At 34.3% G+C, this 27,170-nt stretch overlaps 1 protein-coding gene across 11 annotated transcripts in view; it reads right to left on the reverse strand.

Moving 5' to 3' along the window:
* Nucleotides 1-27,170, reverse strand: part of DMD (dystrophin) — a gene marked incomplete at its 3' end in the record, with an annotated part of 2,106,393 nt that overhangs the window by 393,111 nt on the left and 1,686,112 nt on the right. For all 11 annotated transcript variants that reach the window (XM_084788839.1, XM_084788837.1, XM_084788840.1 and 8 more), the window contains 2 exons: nt 26,488-26,660; nt 19,694-19,850 (listed from right to left, as the gene is read on the reverse strand). In XM_084788839.1, the coding sequence (XP_084644965.1) occupies nt 19,694-19,850; nt 26,488-26,660 (330 nt within the window). The remainder of the gene's footprint in view (nt 1-19,693; nt 19,851-26,487; nt 26,661-27,170) is intronic.

Here is a 27,170-nt window from a genome sequence, read left to right on the forward strand (position 1 = left end):
GAATTCTGGATACACTTTAGCTAAGTGTGAGGATATAAACTTCCGTGGACTACTCTATGTACCTCTAATAGTTCTAGCCTGCTGAGAACTTCCCCATCCCATGCAAATGAGATGTATACCATCTGTCTGGTTAATTTCTCAAATTTCTCTGATCCAAGAAGGACACATGGTTAAGGCTTTAGTTGCTATACTGCTAGACTAAATTTCAAGTTGTCAGAAAAAACAAAAACAAAATCTCTAGGTGCTTCTAATTAAAACATAAAGCCCAAGCCCAGGAAACATTTCTAGGCTGTAAAAACTGAGGCATGTGGGGCAGTGATCTAACTCTTTGAAATTTTGAGTTAAACTCAGGCCTATTATGTTTCCAAGGAGATTCATTTGGAACAGAGGACAGCTGGCTCCTCCTTTATAATCTTTGGTCTCCTGACTACAGAAAAACTAAGTACTCACAGGGAAATATTTTTATCAACATTTACCATGTAGCCCTAGGGCATGTCATTAGGAAAGAAAGAGAAGGAGTAAGGCAATTAAAAAATCTGCTTTTGATTCCGAATGCCTCATATGTGTACTCAAGATAAAATTAGTAAAGCCTAATATTACAATCATACTAAGATAAGGGTTGGCATTTTGTATATGGGACATCTTGGAAAGGTAGAATCCTTTCTTGCAGTAAAAAATAGTCAATAGGAAGAAAAGTTTTAAGCATCATTTTGTCATTCAGCTGATATATATATTGAATACCTACATGTCAGTATTTAATGAGAAAAAATGGACTATCATGAGAGAGCAAATACGAGGAGGTTAAAACTAAGGATGATAACTTTTAAAGGAAGAAGGTGATTCATAGAGGCAAAGAAAGATTTGCAACAAGGAGTGTTCATTGTACTGGTTGACAGCCTGAGGAAAGGGTAGAAGAACATATATCTAGTGCAAAATATCTTTTTTCCCTAAAGCAAGAAAGAGGAAGTCAGGAAAGCAAGTGAAAAAGATAACAGAAGGAAAAGACACTCTTTTAAGCATGAGTGACTTGAATATACTAGTAAGCTAATGATATATCTTGTTATACTGATTTTTTTCTAGATACCAAACTTTTAATGTTGTTTCTGTATTTTTCCTTGTTGTTTAATTTTGAGTCAGAGTTTCATTATGTAGCTCAGGCTGGATTTGAACCCTTAATACTCCTGCCTCAGACTTTTGAGTTTCTGAATGGAGGACTGAGAGTACCTGCATGCACCAAGATGCTACATAAGCTTGTAAATGGAAAACCAGGACTATATCAGACAGACCCTGAAAAAAACAGGGTCGTTGATCACACAGACAGAAATAGACACAATATAAGTAATTAGGCACAATATAGATTAGAATAGAAGATATTGGCTATACTGGCTATAATAGTAATGAGGTCTGAAAAATAAGAGCTTGGATTAAAGGTTTCAGCAAACTTTTAAAAAGTCTAAAACACTACATGATAGTGAAATTCCATTGTTAAAAGCAGAGAAAAAAATTCAAGGTTAATACTCATCCGTTATGAGAGACCATTGGCTTGCCACTTGAGTTGTTGCCAAGGAATTAGTTATAGCACAGCTGCACAATTTCATTTCTTACATGTGAGTCACTGAGGATGAAAATGAATTGAAAGAAAAGACAAAGGAATCTCTGTCATGACAAAGACACAAGGACTGTTATTTTCACACCATTGCTTGAAATTAAGGGAAAAGAGTGGATACAAGACCGGACGAATTGTTTGTATCTTCACGATTCAAGAAGACTAAACTAAATACAAAATGGGTAAGTGAAGAAATACATAAAAAGGAAGAAGTTGTTGGTTCTAGAAAATTAGAGACCAAAGAAATCCAAAGTTTTATTTTATGTGAATAAACTATAAGTTATAATGTTACTTTATATATTGTCACATGACTACTCTTTCATTCATCCATGTAACAAAAGTTGAACAACAATTATGTACCATTGTTCTGTGTAGATATCAGTAGTCCCTATATCACTGAATTCAATGGAAATAGGGTTATATAGTTAAAATTAAGATTCTTTATTATAATGAAAGAAAATTGAAATTTCAACTTCTACCTCACAAAGTAAGCTCTAATGTGTATAAAAGGCCAGATAACTCATGATAAAATAAGAGTGAGGAACTTTAATACATCATTCACATATTTTGCCTAAACTAAAAATCAGTAGAGAAAACTAGATCTAAATTATACTGAGAGCAAATGAAATTAAAAGATAGTCAAATGTATTCCACTGAAAAGATATAGAATACACATTGTTCTCTGAAGTCCATGAACTGTTTCTAAAATAAAACCACTGTTCTGGCCACAAAGAAATTTCTAATAAAATTTGAAATGATTTCTTGTATTTTACCAGATCATAGTACAATAAAGCAAGATCAACAGCAAGCAATGTACAGAAAATATTCAAATATTTGGTGAATTGAAAAGTGCACTTGTTAGTGTACACTGAAGGAAAAAAATCAAGGAGGAAATTCAGAATTTCCCAGTATCACATGGAAATAATTTCTGCTAAGCAGTTCCAGGAGAAAACAAACACACAAACAAAAGCCAGGGATCTAAAATAAATAACTGAATGATGGTCCTTGAGTTTTTAGAAAAATAAAATTAAATAATGCAAGAGAAATCCCAACTCACTAGATTACAAATTACAGAAAGAAGATAAACCAACTTAAAAAGACCAATAACAATCAATGAGATTAAGGCAGAAATAAAGTCTCCTAACAAAGAAATGACCAAAAAGAAGATTCCTTATCAATTCTACCAAATTAAAAAAAAATAACTAACATTAAAGCTGCTCAAAATGTTTCATAAACTAGAAAGGAAAGGAAAACTATTGACCTCATTCAATGAAGCTAGAATTACATTGATACTGAGAATGAATAAGAACAAAATAAAGAAAGAAACATACTTTTAAAAATTAAAATAAATAAATAAATAAATAAATAAATAAATAAAAACAAATAAATAAATTGGGAAAAATATAAAAAACAAAGAACAAAATAAAGGGCCAGTACAATAGATAAATTCCCCAATGAATACAGATTTAACGATTCTTAAAAACATTCTTAAAACTGAATGCACGAATGCATTAGGATCATACCCAAACATGCAGATCAATGGAATAGAAGACCAAAGTATTTGCCAATGTGACTTGAGCCACTTAATTTATGACAAAGACAACAAACATACACGCTGAAAAAATAGTCTTCTCAAACAGTACTGCTGGGAAACGAGATATTCACAAGCGAATTGAATATAGTTCACTACCTCTCAATTCAACACTACCCACATGCAAACAGATCAAAGAATTTAATGTAAAACTGAATATGAATGTTAATCTTAATGTCAAGCTGAGATATTCGCAGAAAAAATAGGGAACACACTTCAGGATACAAACTTCAAGATACAGACATAAGTTGCTATAGGTCTACATAAGACTGTGTCTGTCAACAGTCAGTCAAGATTCATGAAGGGTTCCTGGAGTCCCTCCCACTCCTTAATAAACCAGAGGCTACTAACATAGTCTCAGAGAGAAGGGTCCATGTTATTTACTTAATGAATCCACTGACTATTTACAAATTTATGGTTACATGGATGGAACCAATTAAACTCAATGAATCACAAAAACAAAAATGACATATCTGTGTGACAGGGACTTGTAATGAAAAGAAGGCATGAGAAAGGTGGGGAAAAAATAGGAGGCAGTAGGGATGAGTGTGAAGAGAGTGTAATATGTACACATAGAAAATTGGCAACAAATTTAATAAAAGCTATATTAAAAAGATACAATCACAGGCAAGGAATTTATAAGAAAAAGAGATGATTTTTGTTCAATAAATAATGCTGAGAATTAACAAATGAGATTATATGAATTAAAAAAGCTTCTGTCATATAAAAGAAGCAATGAAGTGAAAAGGCATCCTGTATAGTAAGAGGAAAATATGTTAGCAATATGTATGAGAGAGGACTGATGTGTAAAGTAAACAAAAAACCAAAAACCTTACATGAAGAAATCAAAAAGCTCATTAAACAAAAGGTCGAATGAAATGAGAAGATTCTCAAAAGATGAAACACAAATGTCCAATAAACATACAAAAATCTGGTCAACTTTTAGCCACCAGGGAAACGAAAATAAAAGCCACATTAAGACTTATCTTAACTCCATTAAAAATGTCAGTTGATAAGAAAAGGAAAACAAATGCTAGTGATGAAGTGGACAGGAGAGAATCCTTATATACTGTTAGCAGGACCATAAATGATTCCAGTTACTATTGAAGACTAGTATAGAAGTTTCCCATGAAACTCAAAAGGGGAAGGGTTGTGGAAAGACTGTAAGAACTAGAGCAGGATGACATGTGTTGTGACAATCTCTTCTAAGGAAAAACAAAACAAAACAAAATGAAACAAAGAGGCACAAGGTTGAGAAAGGGATTGTTGGACCTAAGAGTAGACAAAGGAGGAGGTGGTAGATATGATTAAAATATTTTGTATAAAGTTCTCAAAGAGTTAATATGTTTTAAATTTGAAATTAGCTATACTTCCCCTTTGTATTTAGGCAAAAGACTCCATGTTAACATGATGAAAACAATCCTGGGCATTAATATTTATTTCAGTACTATTCACAAAACTAAGCTACAGAGCAACAATAGATATAAAGGAAGTATGGTAAATATGCACAGCATAGTTTTTTAATCCGTAAAGGAGAATGAAGTTATGTTATTTGTAGGGAAATGATTAAAATGGGAAAAATGACACAAGCAAATTAAGCAGAAGTGAAATTTTCCAGAAAAAAGACTAACACGAGAAGAAGAAGAACAAATGGAAGATACAGAGTTATGGCAAATATAATGAACACACATGTATATTTGAAATTTAAAAATATAATATTTTGTATGTAAAATTGAGGTTTGAAAAAATCATAATTACAGAAGGCGAACCATTTGGGAAGAAAGAGAGCAGTGGGTCTAGGGAGAAATGATATGATATGTGAGCCAAGGAATGAATATTACAAGAGTTTGTTGTACACATGTGAAAAATTGTCCTAATGAGACTCATTACTTTGAACTATTAATATGTGCTGATAAAATATTCATAAAACCATATAAAAGTAAAATAAAGCATAGTATGTCCAAATTTCATTGGAAAAAGGCAAGGGTGATACAAAGCACACAAATCATTAAATATAACACCTAAATAGATTGAAGGACAGATCATCTCCATAGACATATAAAATACCTTTAACAAAATCCAACATCCTTTCATGTAAAAATCCATGAAGAAGCTAAAAATAGAGGAGTATCCCTCATCAAATTGAGACTGTATATTATAAATGTACATGCAATAATATACTAAATGTGAAAAATTGTTTTCCTCTAAAACAATTAATAAGGTAAGGGTCCCCACTATCCTTCTTCTTATTCAATATAGTGTTATTCAATTTAGTACTTTGAGTCTTAATTATAGGAATAAGTTTAAGAAAGGAAATAAAACGATGCAAACAGGAAATGAAAAATCAAATTATTATTATTTAAAATGATACTATACTTAAAAGATCCCAAAAGACTCTACCTGAAGGCACTTAGATAAGATAAATATTTCTATTGAATACCAGGAAAGAAAATCAACATACAAATCAGTATATTTCTGTATTTCTGTATTCTGAAAATGAACTTGCTAAGAAAGAAATCAGGATAAAATTCCATTCTCAATATAATTGCAATAAATAAAATTTGAAATAAAATGCCAGAGCAAAGCATGATAACTTATGTCTGCAATCTCTGCCTTTAGTAAGTAAAGTCTAGAAGATTTCTTGAAATTCAAGGACAGCGTGGTCTAGAGAGCAAATACTCATCACTTTATCTCAAAAGACTTCCATGCTCATTTGCAGAAATAATATTTTGAAATTGGCTATGTTACTAAAAATTATCTACAGATTTAATGAAACTCATACCAAAATACTATTGATATTCTTCACAGAAGAAGTCTTAACATTCACACTGAAGCATAAACAACCCCAAGTAGTAAATGTAGTTTTCAGCAGAATGAGCAATGTTAGAAGCATCACAATGCTTGACTTTAAATTATATAAAAAGACATAGTGACAAAAGAAGTATGGCACTGGCACAAAACAGACACGTAGCCAAATACAACAGAATAGAGGATGTGGAAATCCACAAAGCCTAATATTTGACAAAGATATAAAAACTTGTTGGTAGAAAAAGATGTGCTCCCGAACCAATGGTTCTGGGAAAACTGAGAATGCTAACTGTTACAATTTCTATGCAAACTGGTATGAACTTCTCAGAAATAATCATATTACTCAGATACCATACAATACTCATAGGTATATATACAAATGATTAAATGGCAGCATACCACAGAGATAATTTAAAATAAGTGTTCATTGCTCACAATAGCCAACATGTAGAATAAGTCCAGTTGTCCATCAAAAGATGGACTGATAAAGAAAAATGTGGTAATGTACACAACAGAATTTTATTTGGCTAGGAAGAAAAATAACTGTCATATTTGCAGGAACATTTGTGAAAATAGAGATTATGGTGCTAAATAAAATAAGCGATATTCAAGAAAAATAAATATTACATGCTTTCTTTGATATATGGACTCTAGAAATATGCATATTGTTTTAGTTACATTTGTATTGTTGTGATAAAATATAATGACCAAGGCACCTTATAAAAGAAAGCATTTAGTTTGGCCTATAGTTTCAAAGGATTAGAGTCCATAATGGTAGAGTGAAGGAAGGACTGATAGCTCACATCTTGAGCATGAAAACTGGGAAGTGGAGGAGTCTTTTTAAACTTAAAAGCTTGTACCAAGTGACACACTGCCTCCAACAAGCACACACCTCCTAATTATTCCCAAACAGCTCCACCAGATGGGGACAAATTATTCAAATGCATGAGTCTAAGAGGGTCATCTTCATTCAAACTATCATACATATACATAATATGTACATGTTTACATAGTTACCTGCATATGCATATTATATACATGTGTACATGTAAATGCAGTGCATGAAAGTAGAAATCAGACTATGAGAATGTAAGAGGAGGTCAGAAAAAAAGGAAGAAGGGAGAATAAGAGAACAAATATACACACAAATACACAAAATCGCCTATTTGTATGTATGTATAAAAATGTATGCAAATATAATGAAAGAAAAAAGAATTTTTTGGAGGATGAAGGAGAACAAGAGAGGGAAAGTGGAGGGACTGGACAGTTCAGAGCAAAATATAATGATATATATGTATACAATGAAAATATAATAAAACCCATTTTACTTTATTTTAAATGTAATGAAAAGGAAAAATGTCAGTATGTAATATTTTACCTTAAATTGATTGTTTTTTAAATGATAGAATAAAAATAATCATATTCAACGTCAAGATTCTTGATTCTTTGATAGCATGTGTCCAAAGTCATGGAGAACTGATATGAAGCGACTTATTCTAGACATGGAAAATTTGATATGTTCATGAAATCACAGCATCTCTGTTTGCCTGCACAAGATTTGCACAAGATAAATCCAGGAAAAGTTCTAGCATGGAGGAGAAAGGAGTTTATAAGCCACCACCATTAAGGAGCTATAGACAGTTAATGGCTTATGGAGGAGGGAAAGTCAATTTTCTTTTAGGGTGTGGTTCTAGGTTGACCATGCTCCACTGGACAATCCTACATCTAGGAATATATGGGCAGCAGAAATTGGATTTGATATATCATTAAAAATACAAAGAGGATGGGCAATTGAAGTGGGTAGAGAGATAAGAGTGGATCTGTGATAAGTTAGGGGAAGAAATAGAGGTTGAATATGACTAAAATACATTGTACAAATTATTTTTTTTACTTAATTAACTTATTCAGATTACATATAAATTGTTATCCCCTCACTTGTATCTTCCCATTCCTCCGTCTTTCCCTCTTTCACTCTATTCCCCTCCCCTAGGCCTGTGGCAGAAGGGGACCTCGTCTGCCACCATATGGTCACAGCCTATCAAGTCTCATCTTAGTAGCCTGCTTATACTTTCTCTGAGTGCCACCAGGCCTCCCAACCAAGGGGAAGTGGTCATATATGGGGCACCAGAGTTCATTTCAGAGTCACTCCCCACTCTCCAATCAACTGAGGAGAATGTCTTGTCCATCGGCTAGATCTGAATAGGGAGTCAATGTTTACTGCATGCATTGTCTTTGGTTGATGCAGTGGTTTCAGTAGACCCCCACCCTTGGGTCCAGATCTGCCTGTCATGATGTTCTTGTAGGTTTCTAGGACCCTCTGTATCTATCTATTTCCCCATTCTCCCATTCTTCTCTCACCTAGAGTCCCACTAGGAAGTCCTTGCATCTATCCCAATCTCCTGGTAAGTGAAGACTTTCATGGGACATCCATTTTGGGCCAGTGTCCAGTTATGAGTGAGTATATGCCATATGAGTCTTTCTGAGTCTGTGTTAACTCACTCAATATGATCCCATCCATTTGTCCACAAATTTCGGGAATTCTTTGTTTTTAATAGCTGAATAGTATTCCATAGTGTAAATGTACCACAGTTTCTTTATCCATTCTTCACATTGTACAAATTCTTAATAAATTAGTAAAATATTTTTACTAATCCATGCATGCATTTCAGTTGTTTGGCAACTTCCCTGGAGCTAAATTTCATCTACACATCTATTGAAGTGTCAATGTCTTATTTGGGTTATTCAGAATGCAATCTTATGGATTGACTGTACATCATCTCTTCACTCTGACGTAGAATTTGACAGAACCACTTTACAGTGTAGTTCCAAGTAGCAGATGCTCCCAAGTCCAACTTTAGCTAGGGCATCAACTGGTCACAACTATCTAGGAAAGTTCATTTAATCTCCCAGAGACTTCTTATTTTTAATTTTTTTTAATTTTTTTCTCCTTTATTAATTTATTCTTGTTATATCTCAACAGTTATCCCATCCCTTGTATCCTCCCATTCTTCCCTCCCTCCCATTTTCCCCTTATTCCCCTCCCCTATGACTGTTCCTGAGGGGGATTTCCTCCCCCTGTATATGTTCATAGGGTATCAAGTCTCTTCTTGGTAACCTGCTGTCCTTCCTGTAGTGCCACCAGGTCTCCCCGTCCAGGGAACATGGTCAAAGGTGAGGCACCAGAGTATGTGAGAAAGTAATATCCCACTCTCCACTCTACTGTGGAGAGTGTTCTGTCCATTGGCTAGATCTGGGTAGGGGTTTAAGGTTTACCGCCTGTATTGTCCTTGGCTGGTGCCTTAGTTTGAGCGGGACACCTGGGCCCAAATCTGCCTATCATAATGTTCTACTTGTAGGCTTCTAGGACCCTCTGGATCCTTCTACTTTGCCATTCTCCCATGATTCTCTCATCTAGAGTCCCAATAGAATATCCTCCCCTCTGTCTCAGTTTCCTGGTAAGTGAAGGCTTTCGTGGGACATGCCCCTTGGGCTAGTATGCAGACATAAGTGAGTATATACCATTTGAGTCTTTCTGCTTCTGGGTTAACTCACTCATTATGATCATTTCTAGCTCAATCCATTTATCCACAAATTTTGGGAATTCCTTGTTTTTAATAGCTGAATAGTATTCCATAGTGTATATGTACCACAGTTTCTTTATCCATTCTTCTATTGAGGGACACTTAGGCTGTTTCCATGTTCTGGCTATTATGAATAAGGCTGCTATGAACATGATTGAGCAAATTTTCTTGTTTGTGCTGGAGCATCTTCTGGGTATATTCCAAGGAGTGGAATAGCTGGGTCTTGAGGAAGCCCTATTCCCATTTTTCTGAGTTAGCACCAGATAGATTTCCAAAGTGGTTGTACTAGTTTGCATTCCCACCAGCAATCATGGAGTGTTCCTCTCTCCCCACATCCTCGCCAGCATGTGGTGTCGCTTGAATTTTTGATATTAGCCATTCTGATGGGTGCAAGATGGAATCTCAGAGTTGTTTTGATTTGCATTTCTCTGATGACTAAGGAGGTTGAGCCTTTCTTTAAGTGTTTCTCAGCCATTTGATATTCCTCTGTTTCGAATTCTCCGTTTAGTTCCAAGCCCCATTTCTGAATTGGGTTATTTGGTTTGGTGGTGTTTAATTTCTTGAGTTCTTTATATATTTTGGATATTAGACCTTTGTCAGATGTAGGGTTGGTGAAGATCTTTTCCCAGTCTGTAGGCTGTCGCTTTGTTCTCTTGACAGTGTCTCCTGCCTTACAGAAGCTTCTCAGCCTCATGAGGTCCCATTTATTAATTGTTGACATTAATGTCTGGGCAGTTGGTGTTCTGTTCAGGAAGTTGTCTCCTGTGCCAATATGTTCCAAGCTCTTCCCCACTTTTTCTTCTAACTGATTTAGTGTCTCTGAAGTTGGCCAACTACCTTTTCCAGTTCTCAAACTCTTATACTCAACGTGACACATGCTGATAAAGTTATAGCCATGATTTGGCATATAGTAAATCCTCAGTAAATATTTCTAAATTAAAAAGAGATTATCAAATAATAAAAATCATGAAATGTTATTTGTGCGTGTGTGTGTGTGTGTGTGTGTGTGTATGTGTGTGTGTGTGTGTGTGTGTGTGGTGTGTTTGCATGAGCCCATGTGCATGCGCCTGTGTGCTTAATTTAGATGGAAACTTAATATGCCTGCAGTTGAAAGCCTCATGTTATGACTCAGGAGAGAATTAAAAATAATGCTGTGAATTGAGAGAAAGACAGATCTTATCTGAGCTTCTTCATATGCTCCAGATCCAAAGCTCTCTGCAAATTTTGAAGTATTTGCTATAATTTTCTAAAGAGGTAGCACTAATAAATGCTGTTTTATTCAGCTTCCTTCTTTCTTCCCACCCTCTGTCCCTTTGTCCCTCCAGCTGTCCCTCCTTCCCTCACTTCTGCCTTCCCTCCCTCCATTTCCTAATTCTTTTCATTTTTAAAAAGTGTTTTCCTATATAGCTATGCTGATCTGGCATAAAAATAGTGGTAGTTTTCTTTCTTGTGGCTCGTGAGTGCTGTTATTAGAGGTACGTGCTTCTATGGCTGGCTAATTTAGGGGTTTCTTAAAGGAGATGTTAACCCTTAAACATTCAAAACTTATCTTATTTGAAACACTGTTTGGGAGATTTTCATCTATTTTATACCACCAGGCAAATAAGAGAATATCAGACTCACCATTGACATTTAGAATGATTTAATGGTACTTCCACTCACTCAACAAATGATGTGGTCATTTGAATGAGGTTTCTCTCAATGAGCGTTGGAAATTTGAATATTTCATCTCAGTTTTGTGGCTGCTTGGGGAGGGCTAGAAGGTGTGGCCTTGCTGAAGGAGTATGTCACCAGGGTGGTGGTGGTGATAGCCTTTGAGATTTCAAAAGTCTTGTGCCGTTTAGAATTAGGTCTCTTTCTGTTTCTTCTTTATGGCTCAAGATGTGTGATCTTAGCTGCTACTCCAGACAACTGTTACCTGCTACTTCCACACTATCATCATGGATTCTAACCTTCTGGAATTGTTAGTATAAAACAAATTAGTTCTTCTATAAATTGCCTTGGTCATGGTATTTTATCACAGCATTACAAAACTAATTAATGTAAATGGTTATGGAACAGATATAAGCATGAATAGTAAGACAATCCTTTCTGTAATTTGATCAGCATTTAATAATTTTGCCATACTATATTATTGCTCTAGTTCCCATACTATTATTTTTACCTTGTTGGCATGACTTATGAATTGAGTTTGTGTTTAAGAATTGCACATGTCCCCTGGATGAGGAGACCTGGGGGCACTCAGAGGAAGGATAGCAGGCTACCAAGAAGAGACTTGATACCCTATGAGCATATACAGAGGGAGGAAGTCCCCTTCAGTCACAGTCATAGGGGAGGTGAGTAAGGGGAAAATTGGAGGGAGGGAGGGATGGGAGGATACAACGGATGGGATAACAATTTATATGTAATATGAATAAATTAATAAAAAATAAAAAGGAAAAAATAAACCTGAAATACATTGAATTTGTTAAAAAAAAAAAAAAGAATTGTTATAACAATTCTGCCATGATCATGATCTTCTTCATTTAAACAGACAATATATTGAGTCTCAAACGCATATGAAAGTGTATTCCAAATGGTGACTTATGGATAATAAATTCTCAATAACTCAATACCAAGATATTGGAAAATGAAAGGGCCCAGAAATCTATCACATGGCAGGATGGTGCACAGCGTTCTGAGTCATCCTTGACTGTTTTGCCTGCACTATTTACTTCATACAACATATACATCATCACCTCAACCATTAGAACATATCTTAGATAGAGTAACTTTTTACCAGATACATAAATTTTATTCTTACCCAAGTTATAATTATGTATTTTCTAGATGACATTACCACTACCCTTTCCCCTGTCAGTTATCTAAAAAGCAGCTAAACAACCTCAAAAAAGACAAATCAGATTCTATCTTACTAGGGAGCTCTCAAGTGAGTGATGTCTCACTTACAGAAAATAAAATTCTTCTCCAAACTCTGGTCTGCAAAAGTATTTGTAATCTGGTTCTTGTTTCCCTCTATAAATAACACAGCTTCATGCTCCTATTCCCATAATAAAGATTGTCCATCTTACCATGAATACTCTAAATCTGGTTTTCCATGTGGGTTTCTGAAACTGCTACTCAATTTAATCAGAATTATCTCTCCCCTCTCCAATCTTTGCTCACTAACTCAGATCCCTAATAAAACATTATCTCCTTGTCTTCCCCTACTCCTAGTTGATTTATACTGTGTAGCATTTACTAATTTTTTGATATTATTTCATACATTAATTTTTTGGCTTAATGGGTTTATCTTTCACTAAAATTAGGTGTGCATTGGGGTAGGGACTCATGGTTTATCTTTGTATTCCTGACCCCTGGAATGTAGAAGGCACTCAATAAGGAGATTCTCCAAGAATCATTGAGTTCTTATATGTTAGTTATGATGATATGATTTTTTCTACAATATATTTAGAGGAATAAATGAGCACAGAAAACGATTGGAGGTTCAATTGTAATTAAATGATCTGTGTACAAGTGCTCTGTAAAGATAAAATGCTATACAAATATCATACTTAAGAGACTTTGCCAGGTTATCAAAATAATTTTACAGAGTAGGAAAAGACTTGGATGGTGAAATCAATCTGTATGTTGCTCACATTTCATCTTTTTATAGTCATTAAAGTAAAGCAGCGATTCCTAGATAGCTGCATTCTTACATTTTGATAATATAGCTAGTTTGAAGAAGATTTCCTCAAATGCCTAGAAATGCAATTCTAAAAATAAATGTGAAGTTTCTTCTATTCAGCATGTCCATATATGACTGAATAGAATATCACATATATACAAAGTGTCCTCTATTACTAATAAAGAATAGATAAAAAGATATCTAACTCCTGCAGCATAGTTACTAAGACATCTTAGAACAGACATAACTTAGAATGAACTTTTCAAAAGAGTGAAAATATTTAGAACTCCAAGAGGCCAGACTACTGAATTCTGGAAGAAATCATTATCTTCCAATCTTGTTTTTCAAAGGTGAGAGGGAAGACTGCATTTGTTAATGCAGAACTAACTCAGACCTTCACATTATGAAAGACATGTTCTATTTCTGTAGAAAGAAACCACAGAGACCTCATCCACCTAACACACATACTAATATGAAGTGGAACTAAGTGGGCCAGCATTGATAATAGAATTAAAATAAATAAATGTAAAATCTACAATGTGATTTGGGAATAATTTTATTGAATGTCTAATCCTCTGTCTTACTTTGTTGGTGACATCTTAATAAATCTAACATGTATAATATATGACCTGACACATGAACAAGTAAACTACTTTATTTGAGCCTTTTCATTTATCAACAACATCCTGGCTATAATGGATTTCTGTCCACTGTTTTAATAATGTATATATTGATTACTTCCATCTAAATTGTAACCAGAAAGAAAGCTTTGAAGGTGTCCTTAATGGTCTCCAGGGAAGGGCTTATATAGACTTTTAAATTGAAAGATGAAAACCTAACAGCAAATAATTTCATTAGTAAAAGTGCAAACAAAAAAGCTATTACCTACAGTGTTCTTATAATCAAGATCTAATCTACATTTGGATCTGGGATACAATGATTGGAATTAAATAAGCCTCTGGTTTATTGCAGCTCTCTTTGGATATTCTCCATTATGATTTCTTTTAAGACTCACTCTAGGTTAACAACAGAAGTAGACAAGTAATAAATATCACTTTAGTGGCTGCTCAAGTAAAACAAAGGAAGTCAATTTTAAAATATATAACTGCACCATAATAATACACACTAATTGAAAGCGAGTCAGTCTAGTGAGGCAAGTAATTAGTAACTGTAAGAGCCAGGATAATATATTCCAAGGTTATAAAATTGGTCAGTTTGTATTTGCTGAGGCACATTTGAGTTTTAATTATTTATAACACTTCACCACATATGGAGTATTATTTTATTAATTAAACTACAGAGCCATACAGTTAGAGTTGTTATGCTGCCCAGCTGGTTTGGGAAAAACAGATCTACTCTCATGGGTAAGAAAACTGCTTTTACAATGGAAACAGCAGTTGTGTGAACTATCTTGTCATTTTACCTACTATAAAGTCACATAATCTTCACCACAGCAACTAAGAATGCCTATATTATGAAATTATATGATTAGTATAAAGATAAACAAAAATATAAATGAACAATATATTTGATGAGTTTCAACTTTTTAATGGGATATGAGTTCTGTACTGGTTAGTTTTATATTAACTTTTAAAAAATCTGAGTCATGTTGGAAGATGAAAGCTCAGTTTAAAAAATCCCTTAACAACATTGGCCTGTAGACAAGCTTATAATGCATTCTCCCCCCCCCCCCCGCCTCTCTCTTTTCTTCCTTCCTTCCTTTCTAAAACTATTTTGGGTTCTTTGTGAATTTCACATCATGTACCCCAATCCCACTCATCTACCTTCCCCTCATATCTGTCCTCCACCCTTACAACCTCTCCAACAATAGAGAAAAAGAAATCTCATTGCAGAAGCTGTAGTGTGTCACACTATGTCTCACAGTATACACTTTTGTCCATACTGTTTAGCTGCGAATGTTCATTGCAGTGAGCTATTGGTCTGGCATGAGGCCTTTGGCTTCTATTACACTATCAATACTGTATTCTCATGGGGACTCCTCTCAGATTTCCTGTTGTTGCCTTGTTAGGCTGGAGAAAAAGCTCAGAAGTTAATATCACTTGTTGCTCTTGTAGAAGACCCAGGTTCAGTTTCCAGCACCAACATGGGGTTCACAATCATCCCTAACTCCAGTTCTAGGGAATCTGTTATTCTTTCTGATCTCTGTAGGTACTATGAATATAGATGTAAGCATATTTTTGATTGGTAGTTGATGTGGGGAGGCCAGGTCACTGCGTATGATGTCACCCTTAGACTGGTGGTAATGGGTGTACAACGATAGGATGAGCAATCCAGTAAGTTTTATTCCTCCATGGCCTCTGTATCAGTTCCTCATTCCAGGTTCCTGACTGGACTTCCTTTGATAATTAATTATAAGATATAAGCTGAAATAAAATCTATTCATCTTTAAGTTGCTTTTGGACATTGTGTTTTATTACAGCAATAGAAGCCCTGAGTACGATAGGTTCAAAAGCAGTCCTCAAGGGCGTAAATAGTTTACCGAAGACAGTAAAGAGATGATTTTAAAAAGTGACGATGAAAATAAATAGGTATTATGATTACAAGTGGTCCATCTTGAAATTCAGACCAGCAGTCATATAAACAGAAATGCTTTGTGATATCCAACACCATAAAGATATCCTGAGAAGCTCAGTGTGCATTAGGCCAAGTCACAAGTAAAACTGTGTGTCAAAGCAATTCAACAAACTTTACAAAAGGATGCTTAGTTACTCAGATGCTTGAAGATTGAATCTGAGTAATTGCTGAAGGAAGGCAAACATGGGAGAAAAGAGGATCTCACAGTAAATGAGAAAACATTACAAGTGGTTGTAAAATCCTAGGTATACATCTGAGCTATCAATTACACAAGCATATGTTACCTTTAACTCGATCTTCTCCATTTTCTCAACACAAAAGACTTCCCAAAAATTTTATGAATGAAGATTGAGAATTTAAGTGTAAGCACTTGAACAGTATTAGTACAACTAGTAAGCTACTAGACCAAGTAGCCAGGTACAATAGTAGTTAAAGAAATATGCTGGAAAGGGGTATCATGGTAAGTCTTTTGACCAATTTCACTGTTTTTTCACTGCTGAACAAAATAGTAGCCACAATTTGTATTTCTTTACTCTGTGTGTACTTTCCCAATGATTCATTTTCTTTAGCTTCTGGATATCTAATAAAATTATATAATTTTTTTGTAAAAATTCAGTCTCAATTTACTGTATCATACAAAGACTTTATTCAAAATACATATGCTTCTTTGGGAGAAGAGGAGGAGAAAAGATCACAAGAGCCAGAGGTAATAGATGACTCACAAGAAGTAGAATCTTCTAGACACCAAGTATTGGTATACATGTGAACTTACACATACTGTGGCAGTATGTGCAAGACCTGCACAGGTTCAAATCAGACAAAATCTCTGTACTGATAAGGGAAAGTGGCCAAAACTCCCACCCCTATCCATGAAAATAGTTGCAATTGGTACATGTTGGGAAAAGGAAGTCAGTTTTCTCCAGTGGAGTGACACTGAGCATAGCAAAAAAAATCCAGGGTAGGCCCCATACCCCAGAGTAGACGACCAACACAAAAAAATTCCATATTTTTTCTTGTCCACTTTTTGTTTTGATATTTTTTTGTCTTTTTAAAGTTTGTTTAGGGTGTTGCTGGGGCTTTGTGTAGTTTTCTTTGTTGTTGATTTGAGCTAGAGCTAAAACATGAATTTGGGAGGTGAAGACAATCTGATAGAGTTTAGGAAAGGGGGAGAATATGATCAAAATATATTGTATAAAATATATTTTGCATGAAATATAATTATGCAAAATATTGCATTGTTTTAAAAAACAAAACATGTTCATTTTCTAAATGGATGTTATACATAAGCATTAATATTTGACTACTCAAACTAGGACATAAAATGCAGCATTATTAAATTTCACCTTGATACAAAAATTAGTAATCTGAATTACATAAAAAGAAATAGCTTAAGAAACAGAATTTTTACCATTGTCTTTCAAAGACATCTGAGTCTTCCTATTTTTTCTTCTTTGTAAACTCCCATGTATTCTTCTGTGGAATAATATTAGCCCTGACCTTTTGCTAAGATGCTACCTTTGTCTGAGTGTCCAGAAAGAGCTTTCTTTTTTAAAATATATTTTATTAATTTATTTGATTACATCTCAATTGGTAGATCTTTCTTTTTTAAGACCGAGCATATATAAGTGTTACCATTTTATCAAGGTTGTTTCATTTGATTGTAATTAATTTGGTTCACTGTTTTATTTTTTTCGGGTCATGAACATTTTACTCCCATTTGAAAAACAGCAAACAAACAAACAAACAAACAAAAATAAACTACTTATCAGTATCATCAGTATCTACTATGTGTCAGATACTCCACTGGGCTATATTGTTTTGAAAAGTGAAGTAAACAAAATATCTGCCTTGCCCATTCACAACATTCTTGAAAAGACAGAAATGAGAGAAAAAAAAGCAAACAATTGGTCACCAGTGATGGATGCTAGGGAAGGAATGACTCATTTATTATTCTGAACATTAGAGAGACATTTATCTTGTCAATCTTACGTAAATGGTTTAAAAATGGTGGGAAGAGGAAGCTAATAAGTAAATTGGGACTGCTAATCCTCTATTCCAGAGACAAAGCACCTATCAAAACCTCCAATATCACATGAGAAGCCTTCGTTCTCCAGTGATTCTAGCTTGTGTCAAGTTGACGTAAAACTAGCCAGCATAGTCAGAGTTGCCCAAGAGACTCCCAAAATATTCAAGCTATTCTATTGTCCCTGGTTGCCCACACTTAGGAGTTGAAGTTAAAGTCTTATTGCTGTAGACACCATACACTTTACAAAAAAGGCTGAGAGACCCCTGGCCTGGAACTGTCCTGAAAGTCTCCTTCCTGAGGACTAGACAAGGAATCTTCCAAAAATGGGAAACAACTAACATTCCTATGACACCTATGAACCACAACAATGGCCAGAATTGCTTCATAAACTTAAGGGTATAATAGTGGCAGCTCCCCAGTTGAAATTGAGACATGTTCAACAATAGGGAACCATACTTGGTACTGAAAACCTAGCCAACTACCTAAGGCTGGTGAAGTCATGGATTGTGGAGGAGAAACTACAATGAGCACTTTACTAAACCAGCATAATCCTTAGCAACAATATAAACATTTGTCCTTATACCCATAGACAAGTGTAGTTCTCACCCCTTACCAAGAGAATTTCTCTTGGTAATAGACTGAGACAATAACAGAAAACCACAACTGATCCAAATGCAGAGTTGTGGAGCCCTCCCAATTGATATATCTACAAGCAGTTCCTACACCTAAGCCTCAGTAACAGTGGAGAATATATGGTGGAAAAATTGTAAGAACAAAAGGATTAGGAAGTATGAGGTGAGATTGTGTCAACTAGTAATATTAGAATCTACAGTCATTAAGTCTCATCAATATGGCTGCCTAAACATGGTCTGAATAAAGACAACAGTGGATATGCCAAAAGGGACAAGAAAAATCCCTCAAGGCTTCGAAGCTACACAAAGAACTGCAGGAAACTAAGGATGCTTAGAATGGAGGAAATGGTCTTCTCCAGAAAGTAATACACCATATGGCTATCCTATAACCACATAGTCATCTCTGAACACATATATACAAGTAACATTATACAGACTGAGCAGATTATATGTAGAAAGATGCAGTAATGTGTGATGAAACAAGTTTCATGTAGTAACAAGTAATGAGAAAAGAGGCATGGATTTAAGAGAGAGAAAGGAGGGGTATATGAGAAGGTTTGAAAGGAGGAAAGGTAACAGAAAATGATGTAATTATAATATCAAAAACTTAATCAAATGCAATATGTGGATCTCATTTTGATTATTACAATGAATCAGAAAACTTAAAAAAACATGATATATGTGAGAAAAATGAATATTTAGGAATATTTGATAGGATACAATTACTGCTATTTGACAGTATTTTAATACTACTGTATTTACTTACAATGAGCAAATCCTTCTTTTTTTGAGACACTTCCTAAAATACTTACAAATAAATGGAATATGATGAGATTTGGTTCAAAATTACAAGGGAATGAATAGAGGCATAGAAGGAATAAGACTGTCCATGAATTGAGGATTGTTCATATTTTGCAAAGAACATGAATGTTTACTATAATATTCTGGCTACTCTTATAAATATTCAATATTTTCCATGATAAGACAGGTTTAAAAATAGACAAAAAGGATATTGCTAATGCAAGTTTTTGAAATTTAAAATATAATGGGTGTGGATTATTTATAATTAACTCTTGGATAAAAGGAGTAAAATACTTCACTCTCATTTAATTTTTAATTAAAAATAATTTAAAAATAGTCATTTAATTTATACTATGCACAAGTCACTAGTCTCTAGAACACCCTACCCTGTGCGTGTCATTTTGCTTCTGAACTGCTGGGAAATCACCGCCAATAGGTGCCTGCCGGCTCAATTCATCATCTTTCAGCTGTAGCCATACAAGAAGTTCCTGAAGAGAAAGATGCAAACGCTTCCACTGGTCAGAACTGGCTTCCAAATGGGACCTGAAAATTAACAGAAGCAAACTGTGTCAGAATGTCTAGAAGTATAATTGATGAGTCTGCCAATTTCATTGCATTGGTTGGTTATTGCCATAATACGATATATTGTGTGCTACAAACTACAGCCATCAGTAACAATATAGTTGTCCGATTTTATGAGGTATAAAATGGGGTGTGTGCCTATTCTGATGAGACTTTTGAGGAAAGGATACATTCAGCTACATGTGTTTTTCCATGTGCAGAGTTCTGAAAACTTTGACATGGCCTGCATATGAGAATCAAATGCTTCTCCATCCTGTTTCTGTCAATAATTTTTAATGTTTCTGGTAGAAAAAGACTTTAGCACCAGTAACTAATAAAACTCCTTAGTTTTCATGTGACTCATACTGGAATTCTCTCTGCTTTGAGAAATGGAAATGTCTCTTCTTACATTTCCACTTTTTCCATTTCCTACACCGTGGGTGGCCTTTTCCTTTGACTCCTTCTGTCTGGTATTTCCCACCTCTGTTTCCCATATGCTTCTCTTGCCCCTCTACCCTTCCTTATTCGTTTATGCCTGGGATTTGTTTTTCATCAAGTTCAAACACTTTTTGCATTGTTTCTTTTGTGTAAAATGTATGGAGATAACAACTCACTAGAAGTGAAAAACAGATATTTGTCAGAGAGCTTCCCCCAAACATGAATAATTTAGGCAAGAGACTAAGTGCTTTCTGTATCAGCTGTATTTAGAACATGTTAATCCTTAGAAGCCATGTAGGAATATACCAATGAATGATTTGTGCTGTAAAACTCACATTTCATTTGAGTAGGAGAAACTAAATTAATAAAATAAATCATCATCCAGAGAAAAAAAGAGGAAAGTTACAGTGCTTTTGTCCTCAGGTCAATCTGCAACCATGCAGCATCACTTTCATTTTATCAGCAAGCACTAATTAATTCATAAAAATTAATGCTGCCAGTAACATAAATACACTAAAGTTTCCAGAGCTACCAAAAAAATTTAATGCAAAGCAGTCAGGTAGAAGACTATTTCCCCTTTCCACTCAGTAACTCAGCCTAATATTTTCAATATAACTCTCTTTCTGGACTTAGAGTTTCTAGAATATGTATTTACTACTGAAAATAAATTGTTTCAAAATTTCTGAAAGATACTCTAATGTAGACATAAATGTCTTTAAAATTGGCAAATAAATGTTAAATTTAAGGAATATGAAGAAAGCAACCAGAAAAGCCCACAAAGGGAGAAAGTACTAATTGCGTCATTGCTTATGATATTGAAAAATTAGAACCCACATAAATATTCAGTGCTTAGGACTGTATTTCATCTATGATGGTAATGTCATACAATGAAATCTCATGCAGTATTCAGTATGATAGCCTAGGCAAACTTATGCATATGGAAAAAGAGAAGCAAAGGACCATAGGCAAGGAGTGGAGCTGAAATAGTCAGAAAATCATATCCAGTTAAAAACAATTCTAAGTTGTAGTTTTCAAATGGCAGGGTACATAAGAGTGTAGAATAACTTGTTTGAAATACAGATCTCCAGGCCTTGCTTCCAAAATCTCAGCAATTTTAAGACATGTTTTCACAGCTCTTCAGCTGAGCTCTAACAACACTGAGAGATTATTTCTTAAAGTACTACTTTTATAACTTAGTTTTACAATGAATCTTAGTTGTTTAGGGGTTAAGATGTGTTTTAGGTCTAGATAGATGTTTTAAGTGGATAATGACAAGATGTGATGGAGATTGATTTACATTCAGAATTTTAGACTCACCAAGATAGGAAAGCTGTTTTCTTCAAGGCTGTCAAATACAAATAGCCAAACACCAAATGTAACATTTATATAATTCCTGATTGTGTCATGGTTCTTTTTGCCATAGGTAGTTTATTGTATTTTGGGGTAATAATATAAATGTATATGTAAAAAATAAAAATATATTTAATTAATAAAAAAGAAAAAAGTATTGCTTTTAGTTATTTAATGCTATATGTGGGATTTCTACAAAAGAGGTTGCATCTCCTTGACATAATTTGAAGGCGATCTAAATATAAGGAAACAGTATTAGGTTGGAAATAGTTTTCTTTAACACATTAAACTTGTGAAATGTTTCTAAGACACTCGTAATTTATATGTTGGAAGAAGCTACTAGTTGTATTTTAATGACTACATATCAAATACTTGTGAACAATTAGACTATTTTTGTGTTTGGAAAGCCATCTCCTGGAAAAAAGATATGGTATCTGCTGTTCACTTTCTGTGTTTGGATTTTTTTTTTTTGCAAAAGATGTTAGCATTAAGATGAGCCTTAGATATTATAGCTCAAACACCCTGTTTGTAACTGGAGGAAAAGCAGGCCTAGAGGTCCAAAAACAACTGCTGAGGCATATCTGTTATATGCCCATATTTACATATGAGACAAGATTTACAAGTTACCCTTAGATAAGGAAGTCCCGAAAGCATCCTGGTTATAACCAAATATTCTAGATTCTAGAGGAAAACCAACCTCTTCTTAATGGTCAAATGTACTTTATCTATACTCAATGAATAGAAAGTAAAAGAGGTGGTTTGAAGAGGCATACTCAGCATCTATCCATTCCCTATTAATCTTTATTAGTGAGGACAAGAGCCTGGGGGCTACTAGAATCTAAAAAGATAAATGCATCTTGAAAAAATTTACACAAATTATATGGTTTAGGTACTTTTAGGTGTGTATGGATGTACTGCTTGATATTTAAAGAACTCTTCAGAGACAGGACTCTAAAAATTATGTGGATGATAAAGTGGTTGTTATTTCTCTAGACACAGATATTTCAAATGTGATTTGGTTGATGCCCAGTTTGAAATCCTTATTAAAACTTTACACTGAACAGCACATATTCTTAAAACAAATTGTGCTCTATTGAATTATTTTTTACATTGTCTTCCTTTATAAAGCAAGTGATATAACCTGTATGCTGCTGTGTAACACAAAAGCACTTTTGACAGAAAAAAGGAACAGATGCTGATAATACAATAAAAAACTGCAGAAATAAAGTGGGAGCTGTGGGATTAAATAAATAGAGAGAATTAAATTCAAAGAGAAGTAAATATACTTTTTCTAGCTGGGCCTTGAACTCCAACTTCCAACATAAGTAACATTTCAAGAGCAAAAGAAAGGTCAGAGATACTCAAAGATTTCCAAAGTTGCTTTTATTCCCTTTCAAAAGTAGGATGACTCTTCTTTCATTTTCTCTTTGTTCTCCACTATGGAAAAAACCCTCTCCATTGTAAGTAATGACAAATCCTCCCTAAGAGATTCTTTGCTTCTGTAGAACGTGTTAATGCTCCTGTCTCTCAAACTGATGTTCAAAATGTAATAATCATGAAATTCATATAGTATTTACAAGACTTTTCTGCCAAGCATACAAATGTAAAATATAAATTTGCTGAAGGTATATCAATAACACATTAAGTATTCCTCATAGTGAAATGTGTAAACAATAATGTGGGAAAACTTGAATACAGATGAAATACATCTTCATAAATGTTGCTTCTGTAAAAATAAAAAATCATGTGACCACTTCTGAAATTCCTACTAGTTTTAAAGTCAAAGTGAAAAGTTGTAGGTATTGTCTATTTTAGCATGAGAAATACAGTCTGCTTAATCATCATTCGGGGTTTGGACAGTTTCAATACTTACTCTGTGTATGTATGCATGCTTACTAATTTCTATATGTAAGTAGAAATATTACTGGATTTCCACATTTTACCTTGTTCTATGGAACTGAGCTGTCACTGACTACTTATTAGTAAACCTTGTGGACAATATGTGATATGTTAATTAGTATGGAGAGGATGACCCATGTTTCTTGAATGGAACAATAAGTTAGTACTATATCATTTCAAGCACTTTTCCTCAAAAGCATTCTATTTGATTTTAATACTATATTTTAAAAATAATCAGTGCCACACAAATATTTTTTTAAAAAATCAAGGAACAAGAATAAATTAATAAAGGAAAAAAATATTAAAAAAACAAAAAAAAATCAAGGACCTGCGGAGAATAATAAATTGGTAAAATGCTTGCTCCCATGAGAGACAGGAAACTGCTAGAAATCAAAACTAGATTAGAAAGCACAATCTAGTTGCTCAGAGTTTCATGTTGGGGAGGGGCTAGAAGGATGCTGAGTGAGAAAGATACGATGGGGGTGGGACAAAGAAAAAAGAGAAAAAGGGAAGAGGTTAGAAACCAATAGAACGAGTAAGATGTGTACACAAGACCAAAATTTTTGAACTAAGGGGTAATGTGATGGAAACTGTATCCAGGTAAAGTATTTTTGTACAACCACTGCTTTCATTATCTGAAATACATGAATGGTTTCAGAAGCCCTCACAAAACAATGAACTTGCCACATTTTCTGGTATATAATTTGTTATAACCTACAGAAACAGGGTTGTTTTCACAGAATATTTTGGAGCTTTAAAAAAAAACCTGTACTGACATTAAAGTTTAAAAAATGCCCCAATTGGCAATCATCTCAATGCTTCTTTATCTTATTTCATAATATCCCCAGTTACTACCTGTGCTGTGCCAATGGTATGGAGTGAGTGATACCAGTATTTCAGTCAAGTGTCAAGATAAAGTAAAATAAGTGGATGTGAAGAATAACTTTCTTCTCATAATTGAGTGTTTACAGTATATTCTAGATTTTTACAGAGACCTATTTGAAAGCACAAATCATTAATCAGAATATTTAAATTGCAGAATTCACAGCACCTTCCATAAGCTAATGCAACCATTTTCTGCTTGATTAATCACAGGAAGAATTAAACTGCAGCAACTGCTGTATAGGACATTTCTGAAATGAAGAGCCCATATCTTGCCTACATGCTGTTTACCACTTTCAATTCTTTTATTTCATCAAAGTCACCTAAAGTAGAAAAAAAAGCATGAAGAGAATTTTCACACAGTTATTGCCCTTTTCTTTTTCTTTCCTGCAAAGTGGGAATCACGTTTCTTTTCTTCACCCATCTAACCATTTACATTATCATGTTTTAATATTTTTAAGGACAGTGTTATAAACCTGGCCTTGGTCATTACATACTTGGACTTCTCTTAAAAGTTTGGACTGTAGAAAACTAATTAGAGCCTCTCTATAATTTGAAATGCAATATCCCATTGTTGCCCCCAACTCATCACTAACACATAGAATTCAAAAACCTTGGGAAGAATACTGAGATCCAGATGAGATTCTAGGAGGCTGGGGTGCAAACTTGAAGAGAAGGTTTGTAAAAATAACTCCTTTCTGTTTGTTGAAATATTTCTCAGCTCAGTATTTTCAATTATGATGCATTTATTTGTGAAACTTCCTTTCCTTATTCTACCCTACAGAATGTCTTGATGATTAGAAGCTCATATGATGAAGTTTTAGACTCACTGTGAACAGGTATTAGATATGCCACTTAGTAATTGGGTCACTTTCAGAAATTTATTTAACCTCTCTGTCCTTCATTTTCTTCGAAGGCTAAAACAGTATAAGAATGAAATCTACCTTTCAGGGCTGGTGATAATACACATGTCAAACACCATGAAATGCATAGAGTAGTGGATGGGACATATGCACTCCTTGTGCTACTTGCTAGCAATATTATTGTTTCAGACTAGGTAGAATTTTCACAATGGTGCTTTCAAGTTAATAAAAATTCAGGTGTTCATCTTCCTTATGAGGGTTGTTGCAATTGCAGACAATTTAAGGAAACTATAAAGAAGAGAAAAAACTTTTTTCTATTATGAAGTGAGTTTGTCCTTCCCTACCTCTCTTCATGAGCACTCCTTTTACAGATACACACACACAAAATGATGAAAGCAAACAAAAATTAGTGAATTAGGAACCCAAATCAATCAGAAAATATGAAGCTTTGTTCCTCTTCCCTGCATTTTCCAGCTTCATAGGTAACACTGGGCACTTCACAGACCAGCTCTGCTCTTTTGTCCGTCTATAAACCTATGTCAGCCATACAAGGATGCCAAGAGCTTCCTTTCACCTTTTTTAGCAAAGAGACAAGATGCATCCATTCACTTCTCAAATCAAGCAGATATGCCAAAGGCAAAATCTAAGTTTAATGTACTTATAGAGAATGCCTCAACAAAATCTAAGAGAGCAAATGATAAAAAGTTGCTATAATCTCCTTAGCTGCAGGAGCTCTGGAGAGACTGTCTTTAAATTGTTAATTATAATGTGTTCTGTTTTTAAAAGAATGTCCTTTGGTTTTGCATTTAGAGAGATGCCAAAGAGAGAATGCCATAACAAACATTCTCTTATTTTATTGCTTTTTGTATGACACTGTGATAAGCCCAAGAGAAAACTCTGAAATTAGGATTGCTGAGCTCCCTTTTTTTAAATTGACTCTAATGTCTTAATGTGTATCTCTCCTGTGGTTATAAAACAGTCCCATTTTAATCTACCCGGAACCTTCAAGTATCATCTACATTCCAAGCAAATGAATGATTCATTTATTCAAAATAAAATGAATCATTTGGAAATTGGGTGATTTACATAAACATATGAGATATTAGCTACCTGTGCTAGGAAAATGAGGATAATTTTATCTTTATTCACATCTGGATGCCCCCCTCAACCCTCTTATCATTGCCTACCTAATGTTGAGAGATTTTTTCCGAAGCTCGCTCCACTTGAAATTCATGTTATCCAAACGTCTTTGTAACAGGGGTGCTTCATCTGAACCTTCCAAGGATCTCAGGATTTTTTGGCCATTTTCATCAAGATTGTGATAGATGTCCGTGTGAGCTTCAATTTCTCCTTGGAGATCCTACCAGACAGCAGGAAGAACACTTTCAGAATTATCAAACAAAGAGCCTAGCTGTGAATGTGAATTTGAAGAACTTTTAAAAAAATTCGTTCAAAAGAGATTCTAATTTGGAAACTAACAAGAAAATATGCCCTGCACATATTTTTTGGTGTCCTGTTTTGTCAAATCATTGTCTTTATGAATTAGAAGTAATGCATTTATAGCAAATTTCACAAGTTACAATTTCTATTCCATGTATGAAATATTCTGATACACACATATACATATATTTTGTGAAATAAATTGACATAATAAAGTAGATCCTAATGGTAATTATCTCACTACAAAACAAGTCATATTTTCAATGCATGTATTAATCTGTTTGTTAACTGTGACCATAAAAGTAAGAAAAAGTGTAGAACCACAGTTGTGCTTGGTCCACCACACCAGCAAATTAATAAAAATCAACAAGAGAAGAGCATCTTCTTGACAACACACAGTAAGTTTACCTTGGTGCTATGGGTGCATACA

The sequence above is a fragment of the Acomys minous genome (assembly GCF_964271855.1).
Source record: "Acomys minous genome assembly, chromosome: 7".
Lineage (NCBI taxonomy): Eukaryota > Metazoa > Chordata > Mammalia > Rodentia > Muridae > Acomys > Acomys minous.